Source organism: Ceratotherium simum, chromosome 19, assembly GCF_057802395.1.
Source record: "Ceratotherium simum simum isolate JZ-2026a chromosome 19, ASM5780239v1, whole genome shotgun sequence".
Classification (NCBI taxonomy): Eukaryota; Metazoa; Chordata; class Mammalia; order Perissodactyla; family Rhinocerotidae; genus Ceratotherium; species Ceratotherium simum.
The window spans coordinates 2,061,787-2,085,333 of NC_141918.1; the positions used below are offsets into that span (position 1 = coordinate 2,061,787).

At 40.7% G+C, this 23,547-nt stretch overlaps 1 protein-coding gene across 1 annotated transcript in view; it reads right to left on the minus strand.

Annotated features, from left to right (window-relative positions):
• The window catches only part of FILIP1 (filamin A interacting protein 1), a 95,844-nt gene extending 74,403 nt beyond the window's left edge, over positions 1–21,441 (minus strand). The window contains exon 1 of the mRNA XM_004422046.3: positions 21,166–21,441. Within this exon, the coding sequence (XP_004422103.1) occupies positions 21,166–21,441 (276 nt within the window). The remainder of the gene's footprint in view (positions 1–21,165) is intronic.
• Positions 21,442–23,547: the final 2,106 nt, after the last annotated feature.

Below are 23,547 nucleotides of genomic sequence, written 5' to 3' on the forward strand. Positions count from 1 at the left end.
ATGCAAAAGCTTTTCCATAACCAAGAACCACTGGCCAAGATTCATATTAATAGCTGGGAACTTTCAGGGAAAGAACTTTCTTGATTATGATTGAGTCAATAAAATGGCTCATGGTCCCCCTAGTTTATTTTAAACTCCTGCTGCTTATTTGTAGTTATCAAGTTGCCAAACGTTGTTTCAGACAACTGATATGCATTGACCTCTACTGGGTTTTTGTGGTTAAGAACCTTATCTGAGCTGTCATCATCATGTTTCATCATCCACAAGCCAATGGTCAGATGAAAGCATGGTGAAGATGACTAAACACAGACGTAGGTGGATGAGGTCAGACAACCAGTGTTACCAGATTTCTCAATGCTGAACTCATCATTTCATGTTCAACAGCGGCCAGTCTTAAATAATATTATGAGACTATCCCTAGATTTCCTTTCAATTTCTCTATGACCTTCAAGGCCAACAAGTATGTAATCTGAATACCCTCTTTCTGCAGCCACTCTTCATACATGCTAAATCCCAAGAGCTAATTTAGCAAGACACCATGGAGCTACAGCAACATGGTCTCACTCTTTCCAGCTGAAGTTCTAGTGGCCATCTCATAAATGGTGTCATACTCATGGGAATCAATTCTGAAGGCTTATATCCCAAGATGACTTAACCACAGAAAAACCATTTGAAATATCTCTTCCTGACGTTGCTTTTTCTAGCCACAGCTCCTAAGGACTCACCAAAGCCATAAATAAGAAAATGATCATGTACTTCTGATATTACAGCTGCTGAAGTGGAGGGACTTGGTACTTTAGGTACCCCAAGTAAAACCCAGAGAAAACTCATCCCCCTCATCTCCCAGACTCAAATCTGCATTTGGTCCTGCCATTATCTTTCCTAATCCTTTATCTCCCCTATCCCCACCTCCTGAAACTCTTTCACTGTGCTCTTTGAAACTCACATTCAACCATAAGCCACTTCTTCTAAGTCCACAAATTCTTCTGAGAATGTTCCCTTCACCACCTTGCTCTATGGCAGTGATTCTCAAATTTGGCTGCACATTGGACTCATATGAGGCCTTTAAAAAAATACTGATGCCTACCTTCTACATCCAGAGGTTATTATTTAATTTGTCTGGGGTGTGGCCCAGGCATCTGCAGCCAAGTTTGAGAACCACTTTCTCCAAGAGCCCTCAGAAGAAGGAATGGATAGTTTCTTTCCCACTGTCCTTGTCCCAGTGGGCCTGGAGGTGGGATAGATTTCCACCTTGCTCCCCATCACTGCTTCCACACCATTCTCTCTTCTTCTTCCCTAAAATGCCCTGGCTTTGAATCTCATGACAATATCAGTTTGTATCCTTTCTGTTTGTAGTCATGTGCCATTCACATCCCTGGGTCATTCACTCCCCTTCCTTTCTTGAAGATTTTAGCTCCTGGATTGCCATTGCTCTCTCTAACACTACGTCTGTCAAATTTCTTGGTGATTTCAATATTCCCTTGGATGATTATTCTGATGCCCTGACCTCCCAGTTCCCTGAGCTTCTCTCTTCTAATTATTCTGTCCTTCATGCTACTTCAGCTCCTCACTGCTATGGTCATACTCTAGTCCTTGTCGTTATTACCAAATATTGCAACCAACTATAATTTCAACCCTCCACCACCATCTCCTCTATTTCTAGCTCACTCCCTTCTAGAACCCAAACTAACAATCATTGGATGGCAACAGAATCTACAATCCATTTATTTTACCGTATTTTCACTGGCCTTCACCCTCCCTCCCCCCATGTGCTCATTTTCCTTCTCATTGAGCTTCAATTTCAGTTGCATACACCCTCAATTTCATGCCCCTTCTCTCACTTGATTATACTCTTGGTCAAACCACCGCCTTGGTTAAATCTAACTCTTGGTTAAATCCCAACTCTAATGCCTGGACCCATAGGTAGAGAAAACATATCATGCCAACTGATCTCACTTTAAATTCATGATCACTAACCTTAACTGGGCTATTAATGCTACCAAAAAATCACGCTACTCTAGTCTACTCTCGTATACTACCATTTTATAACTTCTCTCTTATCAAATATTTCACACATCTTCCCTCTTGCTATCTTGCTCACTAAGAAAATTGAAACAACTATAGAAGAACATCCACAATCTCCCACCATCTCTATACCCCTACTGCACTTTGTCCATATACATAATCTTCTCTTCTGTTACTAGAAGTAAACTGTTTGTGCTTCTAGTTAACACTAACTCCTTGACTTACCCATTAGATCCCATTCTCTCTCTACTACCTGGGACATTGCTCCAGCCTTTTGTCCATCATCAAAGTTTCCCTCCCGTACTAGTTCATCCTCATCAGCATGCAAACATACTGTTATTTCTACCATCATAACAAAACCCTCTCTTGACTCCTACAGGTTCCACTTCATTTTTCTCCTTCTCTGTAAACAGAACTCTTTGAAAGAGTTGCCTATACTTACTGCCTCCAATATTCTCTCTGCCAAATGAGTAGGACTCATTTGAGCCCACTCCAATCGGGTTTCTGCCCCTATCACTCCACTGAAACCTCTTATTAAGGTAAACTATGACCTTGCTGTTGCTAAATCCAATGGCCAATTCTCATTCTTCATTTTCTTTGATCCATCAGCAGCATCTGACACATTTAATCTTTCTCTCCACCTTGAAAAATTCTTCACTTTGATTCCAGAACATCTAGTTTGCTAATTTCCCTCCTATCTCTCTAGCTGCTCATTCTTTTTCTCCTTTGTTAATCCTGCTCATCTTCCCAACCTCTCAGGGAATTCCTCAGGGCTCAGTCCTTGGACCTCTTATCTTTTCCATCTAAATTAATTTTCTTCATGATTTCACCCAGTTTCATGGCATTAAATACCATCTGCATACAGCTGACTCCCAAATTGATAACGCCAGCCCAGACCTTCCCCCTGAACTCCAGACTCATATCCAAATGCTGCTAGATATTTCTCTGTACTTGAATGTCTAACAGCATCTCAAACACAACACGTGCAAAACTACATTTCTGGTCACTTGTCTACTCTGCTCCACCTGTAGTCTTCCCCATCTCAGTAAATGGCAACCCTTGTTTTCCATTTGCTGAGTCAAACAAACTAGAGACAGCCTGACCTAATCTCTTTCTCACATATTGACATTCAGCCCGCCATCAAATACCATCAGCTCCCCTACAAAATTTGTATAGAATCTGAGTACTTTTCACCACCCTACTTCGAGCCATCACCAGCTCTCACCTGGATTACACAAAGCTTCGTAGCTGGGTCTCTGTTTCTGGTGATTCACATCAACTTAGAAGTAGGGAAGTAAAGAAAGAACTGCTGACAAAGGAAAAGATCTCTGCACTTTCTCTACACACTCAACCACTGTCAATACAATAACACTAAAACTGATTTGGAGTTCACAGGAATAGAATTTAAAAAGACATAATGACATTTAAAATTTTTAGGTAGTTATTCTGCAAATATATGGAGGTTCTGATTACCATGAAAAATGTCCAAAAGAAAAAAACTGTCTTTTTTTTTTAAAAAAGTGTTCTGATCTTTAAATTCCTTTAAAGATCCTGTGAGTATAAAGTTATCTCTTTCTAAAGTAAATAAGAATAGCTGGGAAAATTCAGAAAAAGTGTAATGAGAAAAGACTGACCTTTCCATATGTGAAAGTATATTATACTGCTACAATAATTAAAACAGTGTGGTACTAGAGCATGAAATAGAGAAATCTATGGACTCAACTATAATCCAGAAATAGATTCAAATATTATATTATAGGATAAAAATGACATTTCAAAGCATAGGGAAAAACTGATTGTTCAATTACTGGTTATTTACTTATTATCTCTCAATTGTAAAACCATTTATCTTTATTCTACTCTGTGATACTGAGTCTGGAAATCTGCAAATTGCATTTCCCAGACTCCTGTGCCTGCTGCTTCCTATCAGGTTCTGCCAATAGGCGTCATTAGAGGGATATGAAAAGGTGGGAAGGGGAGAAAGGGAGTCCCTTTCTGTTTTGTCCTGTTTGTGACTGTGTTGCTCTAGCAGTAGCAGTTATTCTGGTTCCAGCTTCTTCAGACCTTCCAGAACTGGCCTCGTCAAGCTCCCTCGGAGGTACAGCAGGAGCTGCCTCCTGAACGCCTGTGGTCCAGTAATTATCCCTCTGCCCCCGTGTCCCCAGCTCTGGAGGCAGTAGCTGCTTCCTGGAGTCACTGTCTCTGGTTACCTCAGCATTCTCCTTTGACTCTTTCAGCTTTCCATCCTCTGTGTAACCAAATCCCTTTGTTAACTCCTCTCTGTTTGAAATATTTAGAGTGGTGTCTGTCTTCCTGACTGGACCCTGACTGATACAACAGCCATCTATAAAAAAGCCAAAGTGGCTCACCTTAAACAAAGATGAATTCGAATTCCAGATGGAGAAAATATTTAAGTGGGAAAACTGGGGGAAAAAAAGTACTAGAAGAAAATTTGAAAGAAATTTTTCATAATCTAAGAGTGAGAAGGCCTTTCTAAGTCAGATCCAAATCAGAAGCCATAAAAAAAAGATTGATGTCTGACTAATAATAGTAATAATAAATAATGTATAGCAAGAAATGCCAAAAGTAAAGGCAAAATAATAATAATGAGAAGGGAAAAATATTTGATTTACAGCTCACTTCACAAAGAACTAATTTCTTTACTATGTAAAGAGCTTTTATTAATCAATAAAAAACCAACAATCCAACAGAAAAACAGGCAAAGAATACGAACAGACTAGTCACAGAAAAGGAAACACAAATATCTTTAAAAATATTTGACAAGGGGGCAGGCCCCGTGGCTTAGCAGTTAGGTGCGCGCTCCGCTACTGACGGCCCGGGTTCAGATCCCTGGCGCGCACGGACGCACCGCTTCTCCGGCCATGCTGAGGCCGTGTCCCACATAGAGCAACTAGAAGGATGTGCAACTATGACATACAACTATCTACTGGGGCTTTGGGGGAAAAAAAAGGAGGAGGATTGGCAATAGATGTTAGCTCAGAGCCGGTCTTCCTCAGCAAAAAAAAAGAGGAGGATTAGCATGGATGTTAACTCAGGGCTGATCTTCCTCACAAAAAAATATATATATATATTTGACAAGACGCTCAACCTTACTCATAAGAGAAATGTAAATTAAAACTACAAGGAAATACCCATTTCACCCATCAGATTGGCAAAGGAATTAAAACATCAGATTGGCAAAACAATCAATAATATACTGTGTTGGCAAGAGTGTGAGAAAACAGACCTATGAAGGGCAACTTAGCAAAATCTACTGCAAATTTATATACACTTGACTCAGCAGTTCCAATGCTGGGAAGATAACCAAGAGAAATACTCTCACATGTGTGATAAGATGTGTGTATAATGTATTCGTGCAGCACGGATTGGGATAGCAAAAGACCAGCCACAGCTTAAATGTCCGTCAAGAGGGGACGGCACTAGGGTACACCACTTATTGTGTACGCTGAAGCCACTAAAAAGCATGGAAAATCTCCCCATGTTCTAATAGGGAAAGATTTCCAAGGCATATTTGATGTCTGACAAAGGCCAACTGCTGAACAGTGTCTATAATATGCTCCATTTGTGTGAAAAACAAAAAGAATATACACATACTTGCATACATTATCCCTTTTCTAGCTTTTCAATCATATGTGTGAATTAACCATTCAAAATTTTAAATAAAATATTTATAACACAAAATTTTTAAAATATATAAACTTTACCTTTAGACTTACATTTTCATGTTTGACCTTATTTTTGGACTCAGATTTACTACTGAATCAGAGCACGGCTCCCTCTATATACTTGTCTTGTCCTATGATTACAACAGGATTCCTGAGCATGTAATTACAATAAGACCCCACCTTGGAAGAGATACAGGAATGACACTCTATCAAAATATAAAAATCTCTGAACACCTGGAGAGAACGGAAGTGCTCTCCCATGAAGTCCTTGAAGAAACGTGAGCAAGTTATAACAAGTAATGCAATAAGCTTTTAAGCACTAGCCTAACAGGAGGTGTGTGTACGGCCTAATGACCTTTACTTGATGTAGAAACAACATTAAAAATAAAGTAGAACAAAAATCAATGAATAGAATCAATGCACTGCTCCCATCAGCCAACCTTGAACATGTGGAATATTAGTGCCTTTCTTTCAAATCATTTGCAGAATACATAATGAAAGAGAATAGTCCCCAATAAGAAAAGGCTTCCAACACTATTGAAGAGAGGAAATGTTCAAGGGACTGCAGACAAGTCAGCGTAACATAGATTGGGGGATGCAGTGAAAGATGAGGCTCGAGTGGGGAGGAGGGGCCATCCACAGAAGCCTCTCAGAGCAATAGGGAGCCTCTGAGTGTTAAGAAGAAGAAAGACTTGGTCAATTTTGAATTTTAAAAAGCTCAATGTCACCAAGATATGGAGAATTATGGGTGAAAAGATTGCCAGAAGGGCATACCAATTAGGAGGCTATTGCAATAAACCATGTGAAAGGTGGCAGAGATGCCTGAGTGAAGTGGTGACTGTGGAGATCATGTCTCTCCAGCTACGTGAGGTCTGGGCCTCTGTGGCTTATTCTGCCCCCTCACATTCCCTCCACCACCTAGCTGGCATTCCTAATTGCTTGTCAATTATTCTCTTGTCAGTTGGGGCCACTGGTATATGGTGGCAGATAATCAACAAGAATGACCAGGTTGTTGACCCCTCTGCTATAGTAGACAATGGTACAACTCAGGCAGATGGGATCTTACAATCACCTGCGTCTTGTCTCACAGGGGAAGGGGGGAGCCTGTATGCTTTCCCACTTAGCAATTACAGCTCTGGAGGGAAGAAAGGAAGTGCAGTGTTCAGAGCTTCCTGTGCTCAATTCTTCAGTGACCCCAGAATTGTCTCCCAGTCAGGATGTGCAAGCTTCTTTTCAGGAGAGGTCTTTGCCCAGGTATTTTGCAGTCAGCAAACCTGGCACTTCAGGCTGACATGTTGCGCCACAACCACCTATAAACAAGTCATGTCAGATATTGCAAAGATAACAAACATTCAGGGCTCATGCTCTGCATGCAACTGTGATCTTATCTGCACTCAAATCACTGTCCTTTGTAAATTCAAAGCCAGGAATTTACATTCCATTAAAGAAAAAAGGCATGCACATTTTGACCATTTCAAAACACAGCTCATCTTACTTATTGCTTGTTTTCAGGTTAAAAAAAGAGTTTCCTAATTTAAAAATTATATGCATATAGGTATGTGTATACATATATAATATATACACACACATACACACGTATATATAAAATATAAAACATTTTTTGAACTATTCCAAGATGGCAGGGGCTCTTATGTGCCGTCTCAAGACGGACCATTTAAGGTCCAAAAACAGAACACCACTGTTCAACGGACCCTCACTCTTATCCGTGCAAGTGTTGGTGTTGAGCCTATGAGACCATTTCCTACAACTGTTTAGGAACATACAAACCCTTGGTTTATCGTTTGTTTTCCTCATAACTTAGCTGTTCCCCACAGAGCCCAGACTCACAAATGTGCTTTCATTATTATGACTTTAAAAAGGCAGAGGGAGAGCAGAGTCTGCTAAATTTGTGCACATTGTTTCCTGTTTCCTTTCAGGCTCTTGATCAGGAAATGTTTAACATGGGAGTAAGTACTGCTAGAGACCAGTGGCTGCTGTTTGGAAAGGTCTATAGAAGTTCTTTCCTGCCAATAAAAACACATACATTTTAAAGCACAAGACCATGGATAGGATTGCATGTTAGCTGAAAAGACCCGAGTGACAAAGCTCTTCTCAAATCAGAGTTTCCATCCTTTCTTTCAATAACGCACGCACATCACAGTGAAATGATTTCAGCACTTTTCATCAGCGCCCTGCTTCTCTTTTAAGTACAGACGGTTTGGACAAAAATATTTCTCTGTTGACAACCATATGACGTGAGTCTCTTTGAGCCCTTCATGTGTTTTGAGGCTGGTCTATGACTGGTTGACGTGATACCTATGAAGTCAGATTTCAAGTCCTACCTGGGCCAGTTAGCTTTGCAAAGAAAAATATTCCACACCTTGTGTGCACTTGTGTGCAAACCCAAGGATGCCACAGGTCACACGAGGTTCAGAACAAATCTTCCATCACCACCAGGAAAGGTTTCCTGAGGATCACTGGGGCTGAAACAAGGGAAGATCACGAGAAAGGAAGTGCCTAAAAAAGGCAATTCTTGATCTAGCAAGTCTTTGCTCAGTGACTTTCAGGAGTGTCCCCGGAATTGCTCAGAAAAGAGAAAGGAATAAAAAAGAGGTTAGAGGCTGGCATGGGAATTAGTAAACAATACCAAGTTGCTAGCGGTTGTAAGCAGTGTCCGGACAGTGACGTCTCACTAATTTGTACACCATCAATTTAAATTCACCATGGTCTAGATAGGTACTTCTGCATTTTACTCTTTAAAATATTTAATAACTAAAAAATTTTTTGTATGAATTAATAGTGTAAACCAGAAAAATGTACCTAAATTAAAGTGAAGATTTGACTTTAGTTTTCAGTGTTTTCAATCACCAGTCCAACAATCGCATTGGCGTCAGTCACGGCTGGATCCATTACAAGTGATTTCTATTTTTCAGTTTGTTATCATCCTACTGAAAAGCATGAGAAAAGAGCAAGATACAGGTGAGGAGAGGAGGCAGTCTCCTGAAAGGAACCTAAACATCAATTCAAGCCATGATTTAGAGACCAAAAAAATGATCCCAACTTGTAAATTTCGATATTTGTTGTTTTGTATGGAAACAGTTTTGTTGGCAAATAGTAGATGCTGCCTCTCCTTATCTGTGGAGTAGGTTTCCCTTCTCAGCGAGTCTGCTCCTCTGTTTGGAGGAGTACAGCTGCGGTGTATCACTGTCCTGGCAGACAATAGGCAGGGGCTCTGGGGACCAGACAGGCACGGCACACCTCACTGGGGCGTCCTCAGGGGAGTTTACTTAAGCCATTGAAGGCTCCACTTACCCCTCATCTAACTCTTTAGGGCTATTGTGATTATTAGATAAAATAATGAAGATCCTGGCAGATAGCAGGCAGCACAGGAAGGACAAATGGTCAATATAGACATTATCATTTTTCTTTTGTCATTTATTTGTTTTTTTAACTTTGCATTATGGAAAAGTTTTAAACATACACCAAAGTGAACAAACTAGTATTTTTTTTTTTAAACTGTTGTTTTATTTTTTATTATTTTTTTAAATTTTTATTTATTTATTTTTTTCCCCCAAAGCCCCAGTAGATAGTTGTATGTCATAGTTGCACATCCTTCTAGTTGCTGTATGTGGGATGCGGCCTCAGCATGGCCGGAGAGGCCGTGCGTAGGTGCGGGCCCGGGATGCGGGCCCGGGATCCAAACCCGGGCCGCCAGCAGCGGAGCGCGTGCACTTAACCGCTAAGCCACGGGGCCGGCCCCAAATAAACTAGTATTAACGAACCACCTATCTACCTCCTCACATACTTTTTTTGGGAGGAGATGCTGGAGCATTTTAAAGGGAATTCCAGACACCCTAACATTTCACCCAGCAATTAGGAGATCACAATGACAGTGTTTTCAGGGCAGGATACTGTCTGGTCCCGGGTTAAGAGACAGTTCTGCCACTAATATTGGCCTAACACATCCAACAAGAAAATATATGAAGTGACGCATGGTAAGGTACTGGGACAGGCAGAAAATGAAGCTAGGACGTTCACTGTCACCTGATGTTTCCTTGGAACATCCTCACTCATAGTCATTTATGTATTAGTCACTGTGCTGAAGGGTCTGCAAAGCCAATCTCTGGATTTAACATTCAATACTTTTAGAAAATATTTAAATGGTAATCCACTTTTTAAAACAAAACAAAAAAACCTTTCTATTAACTAATTGGAACTACAAAGTAATTTTCAAAAAACATCTCTCAAGTGCCTCATAGACAGAGTCTGTCCTCTAGGAGTGTGTAATTTAAAACAGTTCTTAAAAAGAAAGACACGGAAGGGCCAGCCCAGTGGCACAGTGGTTAAGTTCACACACTCTGCTTCGGCGGCCCGGGTTTGCAGGTTCAGATCCCGGGAGCAGGCCTCCACCACTTGTCAGCCATGCTGTGGAAGCAACCCACATACAAAATAAAGGAAGCCTGGCACAAATGTTAGCTCAGAGACAATCTTAAGCAAAAAAAGAGGAAGATTGGCAACAGATGTTGGGGTGAATCTTCATCACAAAAAAAATAATAAATAAATAAATAAAAAATAAAAATAGTCAAACAATATAGAAAATGGTGGAGATGAATTAACTTATGTGAGGATATAGGTACCTGAATAGGGTGGAGGGAGAGAAGGGGAGTAGGTGTGTAGTCAGGAGAAGATTAGAAAAAATGGGTCCTAAATATTTCAAGACCTTGCTGACAATAATTCCATATCTAAAGAACCCCAGGAACTTTGATCAACCTACCTCCTTCTATGGGAAAGTTTCCAGGCCCCATGAAGCTGGTGATAAAGAGCCTGGGAGAGCTAGCAGGGGGAGGAGAGAGGGTGATTCGGGGGTGGGGGAGGGATGGGTAAAGAGGTGTCTGAGGTAGTCTGGGAAGGTGGTAGCATCAGGTCAACAGAACGAATCTTAATAGAAAGGCATCCTGTCTTGGTGAAGTGGAAAGGGGAGAAAGGGAAGGCAAGGAATGGAGATTTGGGGGATGGGGAGAAGTTGAGAAGACCTCAATCTCCCAAGTGAAATGGAAGATCAAAACATCTGTCGGGGATAAAGGGAGCGAGGGCAGGCCGGGAGTTATGAGAGGAGAAGTGTGTATCTCCATCTATAGGCCTGTTTACTGTCCTCTTCCAAAAAAAACCACAAAAAAACCTACCCTCAGCCCCACTGTTCCCTTAGATCCAGCTCTGCCGTCTTTGTCCACAAACTTCTTAAAAGTGAAGTTTGGCCAAGCACCTCTGGACACCAACAACCTGATATCAACACTCAGTATTCCTTTGAAACTCCACCTTTTATTTATTTATTTTATTATTATTTTGTTTGTTTGTTAGTTTGTGAGGAGATCAGCCCTGTGCTAACATCTGCCAATCCTCCTCTTTTTTTGCTGAGGAAGACTAGCACTGGGCTAACATCCGTGCCCATCTTCCTCTACTCTATATGGAACACCGCCACAGCATGGCTTGACAAGCAGTGCATCGGTGCGCGCCCAGGATCCGAACCGGCGAACCCGGGCCGCCACAGCGGAGGGCGCGCACTCAACCGCTGCGCCACCGGGCCGGCCCCTGAAACTCCACCTTTTAAATGGCAGCTCAGTAAATGGCCTGTTCTCAGTTTTCATCCTGCAGCTCTGCAGCACCACTGGGACTACAGATGTCTTCTTCCTGAAATTCTCTCCCCTGCGCTGGTGACACTCCCCGTTCTCATCTGTCTTCCCTTCTCTTGGGCTATGTCCTCTCTTCATCTTTGGCCAGTTCTTTTCTCTCTCCCACTCTTAACCACAGGCATTCTCTAACCATCTGTCTGTGGACTTGACTTTCTCCTTTTACTCTCTATCCCTTGGCTTCAACTACAGTCTCTTTAGACGAGTGCTGTGTTTGTGTCTCTGTATCCGTGATGTTGATACAGCAGCCACTAGCCACATGTGGCTATTTAAATTTAAATTAATTATCATTAAATAAAATTTAAAGTTCAGTTCTTCAGGATTTTGGCCATATTTCAAATGCTCACAGGCCACATGTGGCTAGTGGCAACCAGGCTACCATACAGGACAGCAGATATAAACATTTCCTTCATAGAAAGTTCTTTTGGACACAGAGCCCTAGATCCCACCTCTCCCCTGAGCTTGACACCTAGCAGTGTTCTACCTAACATCTCTCCAGGAAAGCCCTTCTGGAATCACAAATTCATTATGCCCCAAACCCTACTCCATTTAGCATATATTTCTAGTAAGAGTTATCTGTATAAACTCCAGTTTTACTTATAAATGGCTCCATGTGGTTACCGGAGGGGAAAGAGGGAGGGAGGAGAGCAAAAGAGGTGACAGGGCACATGTGTACAGTAATAGATGATAATTAGTCTTTGGGTGGTGAACATGATGTAGTCTACACAGAAATTGAAATGGAACAATGTACACCTGAAATTTATATAATGTTATAAACCAATGTTACCTCAATAAAAATAAAAGAAATATTCAGACTTCAAAAAAGTTGGCTCCACGTAACAAGAGCATATGTCTAAATAATTGAGAAATATTTACACAGGTAAGTTAGATATTTAGATACAGTTTTGTTTATGAAAGTAACAAGAGACCATTTTCACTGAGAAAAATATAGGCTACAGCCATTTAGGGGGAAATCTCCATCTTTCACATATTACCCGTATATAGTATTTTCCCATGTCCAGAGTTTCATAACATAATAAAAAGATTTATTTTATGGGACATTTTCTTTATTAATATATATTTTTTTACATTTCTCAGTAAAACCAAGGTTCTCCCCTATAGCGCCAACGAGTACATTATTCTTACTGCAGAGAAGGCAACCTCTGATTCTATTAAAAGCACTACAAATATTCCACCTGAACGATGAAAATCAGACACCAAAACTCTTTGCCAAAATATTGACGATACTCCTGGACACGTGAGACTCTGAAGCATCGTATTCAACAAAGAATCAGATCTGGCCCTGATTTTAATCGGAAAGCAACTTGTCTCTCTGCTGCCTCCTAAACTTAGCAAAGACATACCATTCTCAGCACGCTGACCATTTTCATGGTGTGAGGTTTCACTGGGCAGCCTTGCTTAGGGTGACCTCAGCCCGAGATTCTAAAGATGGAGCATATTAAGTACACATGAGTCATCAATTTAAAAAAAAGCCATACAGGGTAACTAAAAGCCTCATTCTTTAGAAGCATGGAGATTCCATGGGAGGCCTTACCATGTGACAAATGGAACTCACATAGGAAAAGAAAGCCATCTCTAAAGAAAAAAGTTATAAATGATACCCCTGTAGGATAAGCCTATTGTGCCAGATTGTACTAGGTAATTCCATCTGAACTGATTATCACCATCCCCAATGGAGTTATGACATCCCTTATTAAAGATGACAGAAAAGTAATATAGTATTATAGTATTATAATTATAGTATTATAATAGTATTATAGTAGGAATATCGTTGCAAATATTTGGGACCATTACTCTTAATTCAATAACATTATGTATACTGTGATAATTACACTTTCTCTATATAGTTCAAAGTCTTTTGCTGACATTAAAAAATTAATTTTATGATTGCCTCATAGGATATATAAATATTAGGACATTCTGAGATTAATTATCAGTTACCAACAGACTAACAATAAAATGCCAAGCCCTTTTCTAGGTGCAATGAGGCATATGAAAGAAGTAGAAGTCACGACCCCTTCTCTCAAGTTGTTTCAGCCAACAGATATAAGTAAGTACCTAAAACACTTAGGAAATGTGTATGTATGGGTATGGGATGCTGTGGTTTACACTTGTATCAAAATAATGTAGGATTTCAGGACGGGTGAAAGTGTTTTGGGGAGCAAGCAACTAGAAAAGACTTCACAGAGGAGGTAAGTCTTCAGTGGTCTCTAAAAGAAATACTGTGGTGTGTTGGGGGAGGGATGATCAGGTGGAGCACAGAGGATTTTTAGGGCAGTAAAAATACTCTGTATGATGCTACAATGGTAGATACATGTCCTTATACATTTACCCAAACCCATGGAATATACAACACCAAGAGTGAACCCTAAGGTAAACTGCGGGCCTTGGGTGATTATGCTGTGTCAGTGTAGGTTCATCAGTTGTCACAGATGTACCACCCTGGTGGCGGATGGTAATAATGGGGGAGGCCATGCACGTGTAGGGGCAGAGGATATACGGGAAATCTCTGTACCTTCCTCTCAATTTTGCTGTGATCGTAAAACTGTTATAAAAAAAATAAAGTCTTTAATAAAAAAAGAAAAAAGAAATATTGACTGGTACATGAGGGAAGTATGGGTTAGAACACGGACAAATACATATTCTGAATTTTCCTAAAGAGCCCCAATTTCTGTCTTGTAAGTTCTTGTAAGGTGGAAGAAATATAAAGAAACATAAAGAAAACATAAGGAAAAAAAAATCACTGGGATGGTGATAGTGTTTGAGGTTGCATGTGTGAGTGTACGTGTCAGGGTTGGGGAAGAATGTAGAGACTGTCTGATTGGACAGCAATGGTCATGTTAAGGAACACTAAAGACAAGCTTTAATAGCTAAGGGGGAGCCTGTTAATAAAAGCTTCTGCAGATCAGTCTGAGCAATTTAGATTTCAATCTGATAGGGTCTAGAGACCTCTTGTAAATTCCTAAGCAATAGCCTGCCATGATCAGAGAAACATTTTAGAGGAAGGACTCTGGCAGCAGTTATCTGCTGAACTTCTGGTCCCCAATTGTCATATTTCTTAAATGACGCAGACTTGCTCTCCACTCCAAATCCTACCATCATCCCAGGAGGTTTCAATATTCATGTAGGAGATTTAGCCACTATCCTAACTTTACCATTCCCTGACCTCATTAACTCTAATCACCTTCGCTTCCACTCCAAGGACCATACCCAAGACCTTGTGTAGGTTAAAACCACACTACATAGAAAATGGCCCAATTTCAAGTCTTTCCAGCCCTTTCATGCCCCTCCTCCTGTGACCTGCTTATTCCTCCTGAAACCTTTTCCTTGCTGGGCGCTGTCTCACCAACACACCGCACTGTCCTTCACTTCTCTCCTTCCACTGCGCCCACTTGGACAACTGCAACCCTAGATCCGGTGCTATAAAATATATCTCCCCTTTAATGCTCAGGCTTCTAAACAGACTGGTGCCACTGCAAACACATGGTCTCTGCTGGCTGAATCCTCGACTCCACTCATTGTTGCTCCTATTTGTCCACTATCACCTTCCTCTAACACTCTTGTCAGCAATGATGGCATGCACATAATTATCCCTAAGACTACCACTTGGCCTAGGTCTCCTCATATTCTGCAGAACATAACTTTGTCTTTTCTTTGCTGGGAAAGCTGAGGCTTTAGGGAGATCTTCCTCACTGCCCACCCTCCGCTACAAATGTTATCTTCACCCCCATCCATTCTCTCTCCTTCTGTCACAGAAGATGAAGGGTCTCCCTCCTTTTCAAGGGCAAACCCAAGGCTAGCCCCAAACCATACCTTTGATTCCCCGTCTCCTGCCTTCTCCAAGACAGGGATTCATCAAAAATCCTTGCTGTTTCCTATATCCTTGACCCTGCTCCCTTCTGGTCCCCAACCCCTTAACCCTGAACTCACTAAAGTCTCTTTGCTCATTGAAAACCCTCCCATGACCTGAATTTTCCTTTAGCTACTCTCCTACCTTTCTCCTCCTTTCTCATCCAAAGTTCCCCAAATAACATCTATGCCGGCTAAGTGTGGTAGTCACAACAAGCCAGAAGGTAGAAGGTATACTCGTCTTACAGATAGGGAGTAAGCCGGGCCCCAGGTCAACACTAATAAGGTCAACTACCAATCTTTCAGATTCTACAACACTTTCCCATAGGACTTGGCATTTGAGACACACTGTTTTGGCCTTTTACTTTTTAATTATCCTATGTTTCACTTAAAACCCAAAAGTAGAGGACAGCAACCTGGTAATTTCAAAGCAAGAGGTCAATAAATGTCTACTAAGGACATACTCTGTGCCAGACAAATAATTTACTGCTATGTTAAAGAAAAGGGAAATTTGGCTTCTTTGGCTGTGTCCAAAACAACCAGAAAATCTGATTAACTCTTACCAAAAAAAAAAAAAAAAGATTTTTAAATTCCTGGATTTTCAACAGAACAAGTTAGTCTATTTCTTTAACTTCCTTTCACTTCTCTTCTCAAAACACAATGACCTCTAGATTCACAAACCCAAAGAATACCCTTCAGCTGAACTTTCTTCTGATTTGCCTGATGCAACTTCTCTCTTCTTGACAGGCTTGACTCCCTTGGCTTCTGCATCACTCCATGCCCCCGGGATCTTCACACCTTCTGAACTGCTGTTTTTCAGATGTCTTATTTGTCATCTCCAGATGGAGGTGTAGTTTGACCTCCACTACATACTTCTCCACTGAAGCAAGACCATTGACTGAAGAACATGGCTCATACTTTCCCACTCTATGTTTGATTCTGATCACGTTGGTCCCTATGCTCATCTCTACCTGTCCAAACCCACCAGTTCTTCAACGTCCAAGTCTTTAGTGAAGCTTTCACTCATCTCCTGTGATTTTCATAATCTTTCCCTCCTTTGTATTCTCATAATTTGCATTGCAATTACCCTATAGAATATTCATTCCTGTACGTTCTCATCTATTCTACCAGGTCATGAGCTCTTTCTTCATGACTGCTGTGATACCCAGTGCACAAAACCATGCTTGGCACACAGTAGAAGCTAAACAACTATTATTATTATTCATCTTTGCATTCCTCAGCCCTCTAGCACAGCAGTGTTTCTTAAATATTGTAGGATCAATCAATTTAGAATTGATTAATTAGTTAATGTCCTAAGAATGAATGAAATCTCTTGGGAAGAAAGAAGAGCAGACAGAGTGCTCACTCATAGTAGGTGGTAGAGAGGTAAAGAGAAACTAATGAACAATATTAAAGAAGATGGCTAGGAACCCCAAAAGGAGAGAATAGAGGAAACTTCTAACAATCCACCAGGCATATTTTCTATTTTTTAAATTATCTTTGAAATACACCACCTTCTTCTGCCAGTCACACAGGACGAAGGTAGATTTCTCAATGTGTCCATGACACTGTCTCTGACTCAGCCTGGAGAACACCAATGCCAAATGGTATGGGGGTGCATTATCTAGTTACATTATCTGGCTTTCTCTGAGCCTCCTTACACACAGGTAGAAGAGAACTAACTATAACGACAAAGGGAAAAACGATAAAACCCAATATGAGGTTGGTTTTTCTAAACTGCATTCAAGTGGATATATCAAGGCAATCTACTACAAAAAATAGCTACTTTTATTCTTTTGGATGAAGAAAAAGAATTAATTTGTATCCTGTTTTTGAATCATTTTACAAGAATATCCTCCTGCCAGGTTTTCTGTACTATGGCTTTTTGATGTGAGTACCATTTCCTTTGAACTTTTGTCATTTTTAGTACAGCCAAGTTGACTGGCTTCGTTAAAGTGCTATTTTTGGACAAATACAAGGGGAAATTAATCATGGTGCCCAAATGATGGTCTGGGTGTCCTATTTCATTATTTTCAGTTTAGTCTGGGAAATATGTAACCAATTTTTCACCCAGAGAGTAAAAATGTTCCAATTTATTAGAAAGCACTTGTTATTGCAAGCAGTCAGCGACAGAAGTATAATCATGGAAACCACTCCAGCTACTTCTATGCAGGCAATGCCAGCCAGTCATTGTGCTGAAACAACAGGCCTGCATCTGCTGAGGTGTGTCTTGAAAAGTCTGGAAAGTGTCCCTCTCCAAGACAAGGGTCACAACATCGCCAATTCTAGACAAGACTTCTTAAAATACAAAAATCCCTGGGAAGGGCAACTCCATTTCTAGTACATGTCCATTAAAGGTGCACTTTAAGGGTTCACGGAATACCTGGACTGGCAAACATAACAGCAATTTGCAAATTTTGCAAAGAGCCAACGCTAACAATAAAGGTCATGCTGTTTACAACGTTGGTTTGACCAATTCCCAGAGATCACAGAACATATTTCAAAGGTGGCAAGCCACTGGTACCAGAAAACACACAGAACTGTCTACAATGTCCAAAACCTTGGATATGGAGTTGGAGAGAATGAGACAGATCAAAAAAAAGTCAGAGAAAGAGGAAATTAGCACGAAAAGCCTGGGCACGCTTCCATCTCCTCCTTTTCCCCAAGGCACGTCCAGGGTACCTCTCCTATAGGCAGACTTGATCTCAGTCTTATCTCCCTAATATGATAAGCCCTTTTTCTCTGGGTGTCACCCTACTTCTTTTGACCAGTAGTTCCAGTCCACCCCACAGCTAAGCTGTTGCACAACTCCAGGGCACAACCCTCATAGAGTAGTAAATATGAAGACACCCAGAGCTGTGTAGCACCTAGCCCATGGCCATGTAGCACCCTTGCCTTCCCTCATTTTCCTCACTATCCAGATCACACCGAACTTCAAGGCTCAGATCATATTCCATCTTCTTGATGTGAAAGAAACCTTACTCAATTTCTCTTACCTAAAAAGTTTCATCTTTTCACAAAATGGCTTTGGTCCCAGAGTTCGCAATGTGAGTTTACTTGAAAGAAATTCAGAAGATGAAGAATAAATATAAAGGTCCTGGAGCCCACCCTTGAACATCCCCAGAGTGTAAATGATAAAATGGGAGGGACGTTGGACTGAGAGACAGGGAATTTGGGTCTAGACCAAATGTAACTAAATTGCCATGCAACCTTGGGCAAGTCACAAAACTTGTCTGAATGTCAGTTTCACATTTGTAATATAAAGGAGGTGGATAAGACAGCTCAAAGATGCCTGTCTGTGCCAGTATTTGATAAAACCTTGGAACATCATCTCTAGAGTAAGGTATTTGAGTCACATGGTCACTCCATGAAGAGAGAGGAATAGGTGGCCTTCGGAGGTCTGGGAGACAACTCACTTAATGCTCATACATGTCGAGCTGAATGGTATATAGGCCTGAGCTGAGGTAACTTACCTCACAAGGCATGTTCCTGCCTGTCCTCTCAGCACCAGATCTTTAGATAGATTTTTTTCCTTATCTCTAGTCTGGCAAACCTGGCACATAGCTGCCACGTTTTCACCAGCCCACTCACATTTGCTAATGCCAACTGCCTCCCACTCTTACTACAACCCCTCATGTGACAATGCTAATAAAGGACAGGTGTCTGCTACAAGAATAAATATCTACAGCTCTAAACACAGGAACACTCTCTTTTTAAAAAAATCTAATACTGGGCCTGCCCCGTGGCTTAGCGGTTAAGTGTGCACGCTCTGCTGCTGGCGGCCCGGGTTCGGATCCCCAGCGCGCACCGACGCACCACTTCTCCGGCCGTGCTGAGGCCGCGTCCCACACACAGCAACTAGAAGGATGTGCAGCTATGACATACAACTATCTACTGGTGCTTTGGGGGAAAAAATTTAAAAACTTAAAAAATTTTAAAAATTTAAAAATCTAATATCGAAAAATCTGCATTTATAAGTATACTTACAGGTATATGTGTGTGCATATAAATACATGGAGATGGGTTATTTGCTTTGCAAATGAATTCACCATGGAATTCATTAAAATACCAGGCTCTTAATTTCTCTTTTCCATCACTGCCTTACCCCCAAATATCTTACACTTTTTAGTTATTTATTGCTATTCAGGAATACCCTCATTGTGTGAGGTGAAATGTCCTGTATTCATAAAGATTAATGGAAAGCAAAATGCATTTCTTTGGAGGCTTCTGGCTAATTTCTTTAATGGCCTCAGCGTGTGAGGCTTATATTTTGCATGCTTAGGCTCTGGAACCATACCTCGCAACACCATGAACATAAAAGTCACATGAACCTTAAATACCTTCCAGAATCCACCATGATATAACAGCCTTCTACAGAAATTAGAGTCTGGAAGAGCCATGGGCTTCACACAAGCCACCATGGCTGGAGAGAAGTGAGCTGATAGCATTGCTGTGTGAAGATTCCAAGGCGACCATTTGGACCTTCCGCTCAGGTCAATAGCTGTTGGCTGGGGGCAGCTTAAAAAGCTGGAGTAATATATTCTACTTCCTTGCACAATAACTGTTAATAGACAAAACATTAACTACATTTCTGTGAGTGGTGAAGCTATTTTTAGTAATGGTAGTGCTCTGGAAAATTTCATCTTTTGCTGTGAAATGCAACGTGATTTTTCTCAGCCCGTAAATGGTAAGCTCAATCATGTTTTGTTTGTTTTTTTAAATTTGAGTTTTCATATGTTTTCTATTTCTCTTTACCCCAAGGGTTTCATTATATGCATGCACACACAGATGAGAACAGGAACAGATCAGGCTAGCCCACCCTAGTGTAGGGTCGGTTGCAAATAATATCTCTGATGCTAAGCGCGGCAGTGAGCTAACAAACATTTCATCTCACGCTATTGTTAGTCTCCCCTAGAGGCTCTTGCAAGCTGAGAACCTAACAAAAATAAAAAGGAAAACAGCAACTTCACTTTTAAGTCAGCCTCTCCTCCACAAAAAAAAGTTATTGTTTTCCCACTTCCAGAAATACAACTCTCCAGGGCTCAGAAACACAGAAGAATCCCAACTCTCTCCTGGATCCCTAAAAACACACTGAATGGGGGACCTGGCTCGTGGCAGCTAAAGAAGGTTGGTGATGGTGGTCAGTGGAAAGAGCAGTGGACCAAGAATCAGGAGGCCCAACATGAGATCTGGACACACCCTTAGTCCTTCTGGGCCTCAGTTTCCTCACTATAAAATACAGATGATACCCACACTTCTATTGAGATGGAATGAGATAGATCATATGCTTGAAAACACTCTGTGAAAGTATTAGGTTCTCCACAGTGCAATGCTCTGCTTATCTGTGTGCGTCTCAACTCCTACGATGTTGTAAAAAATTAAAGCTGAAAGTTATGAGAAAAGAGTAAGGCTGGTTTTAACAAAGCATTTTTCTCTTTCCCTCTCTTTCTCTCTCCCTCTCTCTTTCCCTCTATCTCTTTCTCTCTTACTCTACCTTCTGGAAAAAAGCAAAAGTAACAATTGATCTTAACTCTGCCTTCTAATAATCATGATTTTCCACAGTTTTCAACCACAGTCAATGGCTAAATTAGATAACCTCATTCATTACCTACCGCTAAATACAGAGGTCTGTGTTAAATTATTACCAAAATAATATCATAAATTTTCTGCTTCTAGAGAAGCTTGAAGTTGGAATCAGCATCTATTCATTTTTTCATTCATTCAACAAATATTTATTTAGTGCAAACTTGTGCCAGGCACTAGAGATTCAGAAATGAGTAAGAAAACAGCCCCTTTTCCCTATGGAGTTCACAATCCCGTGAGGGAGACAGGTTCACAGTCTCTTATGTTACAGCCTTGAAGCTAGAAACACAATAGCTGAGAAAATCTGACTCTACCTGCAGCTCCCCCTCCATGATACTGAGCAGCTGGATGAGGTCTTCTTTGGATAACTCCAAGGATTTCTTATTCTTTCGTTCACTTTCTCCAGACGGTTTTAGGTGTCGTTTGACAGTTCCTGAGGCCATGACATTATCCTCCTTTCTATTGGATTTGTTCTTCTTTTTTGCATCTTCTGAGAGACTTTTATCATCAGCATTGCTGATGATGGAGGACTGGGGGCAGGAGACATGCCCATTGGATGAACTTTCACCACCCTGGTTTCGGGATCTCATTCCCACCTACAACACATGAAAAAGATAAGATGTTTTTACCACCACTGAAATTATTTTTGTCTAAATATTTACAAACTTATAGAAGCTTTACAATACCACCACTAAATAAAAAACAAAAGATCAGTCCCACTTAGCTTCCTTATAGCTTTAATGAATGTGTCCTTAAAATCTTCAGGAAAATGCTTTGATGGTCCTCAGGAAAAAGTGAAAATGTGGGGCCGGCCTGGCAGCGTAGCAGTTAAGTTCAGGCGCTCCCCTTCAGCGGCCTGGGGTTCGCCGGTTCGGATCCTGGGCAGGGACCTACTCACCACTCATCAAGCCACGCCGAGGTGGTGTCCCACATAGAAGAGTTACAACTCTACAACTATGATACACAACTATGTACTGGGGCTTTGGGGAGGAAAAAAAGGAAAAAGAGGAAGATTGGCAACAGATGTTAGTGCAGGGCCAATCTTCCTCAAAAAAAACAAAATCAACTACCAGCTTGTTAAATGTGCTGATTCGAGGGTCCCACCCATCATTGTCATATAAAAAAGGAAAAAAAGTGAAAATGTGATTTTAACCTAACAAACATCTCAAGCCAAATGATCAAGGTCAACATCAGCAGTGCTAAGTCATGTTGATGGTGTGAATCTTTGCTACCAGTGACAAGAATGGCACTTTATCTTTGTGGTCTTCCTCTCCCCAAGACGTTACCCAAGTCTAACAACAAGAGAAACATCAGACAGGTCCCAACTGAGAGACACTCTATAAACTTCCTGACCAGTAATACTTAAAACTATCAAGGTCATCAAAAACAAGGAAAATCTGAAAAACTGTCATAGCCAAAAGGAGTCTCAGGACACACGATGCGTCAATGTAATATGGTATCCTGGATGGGATCCTGGAACAGAAAAAAGACATTATGGAAAAACTGAGGAAATATGAATAAAGCATGGACTTTAGTCAATAAGAATGTATCAATGTTGGTTCATTAATTATAACAAATGTACTATACTAATATAAGATGTTAATTATAGAGGAAACTGGCTGTGGGGTATATGGGAACCCCCAATCTTATCTTTGCAATAATTCTGTTAATCTAAAGCAGTTGTAAAATTAAAAGTTTATTTTTTAAAAAGTGATTCTAAATTAAGTCTATCGGAAAAATCAAACCTCAAACCCTGCCAGGAACCAGCTGGAAATCACAATGTACAGAAAAATCCACATAAGGTGGAGGGGGCTTGAAATGGAGAGAGGAAAAGGGAAAAGCAAAGGGAAGAGGGTGGTGTAGTTTTCAGTGATATGAAATTTTTCCAGAGCCTTTTTTTCAAAATTAGGTCTTTTTATGTCAGTCATTTACAGAAATAAGAACAAACAAAGAATGGGAGAAAACAGATCCATTCAAAATCAAAATTTAAAAGAATATTTTAAGGTAAAATAAAGAAAAAAGGCAAAGCAACAGCTAACTTGTCCCATGGGGAGCACATTTGAATCATTCCAGGATGAATGCTTTACAGACTCTGTCCGTCTCTGAGCAAAAGATCGTGACCAGCAGGTAGGTTGCAAACACACCAGACTGAAGGGCTGGGCCTCCAAGTTCTGTGAAGAGAGCTACAGTATCCTGGGGGCTGTGCTACAGAAATGCGTCTAAACCCTTAAACATAGTAGCTTAGTGCATGGGCTTATTTAAAACTCACAGTATAAACAGTCTGTTCCTTGAACAGCTAACCAGCAAGATTTTCATTAGTCATTCCACATAAAATACAGGGACTTTGTTTTCTGAAAGTAAATTTTCTTTATGAACCCAACAATACTTAAGAAACTAAGGAAAGCTTTCAGAAGAATAGATTTATAATAGAAAAATGAATACAGTGTGATGTTTCCTTTCAGATAGTGAATATTCAGTTCTTCCAACAAATATTGAAATCTACATTCGTGCATGCTCCTTTTGAACTGAACTCTTACAACCAAATGGACCCTTAGTGTATTCGCGAACTTTCAACAGCACCCTAACTTCAAACAACATAAACTGGAGAAGTGGTCCTTGACACTGGCACCCTGTTTTCTGGTTCACTCAGTGATTCGTTCTTGGATTTTAGAGCATCTTTTGTGCTTCTCTGGTGA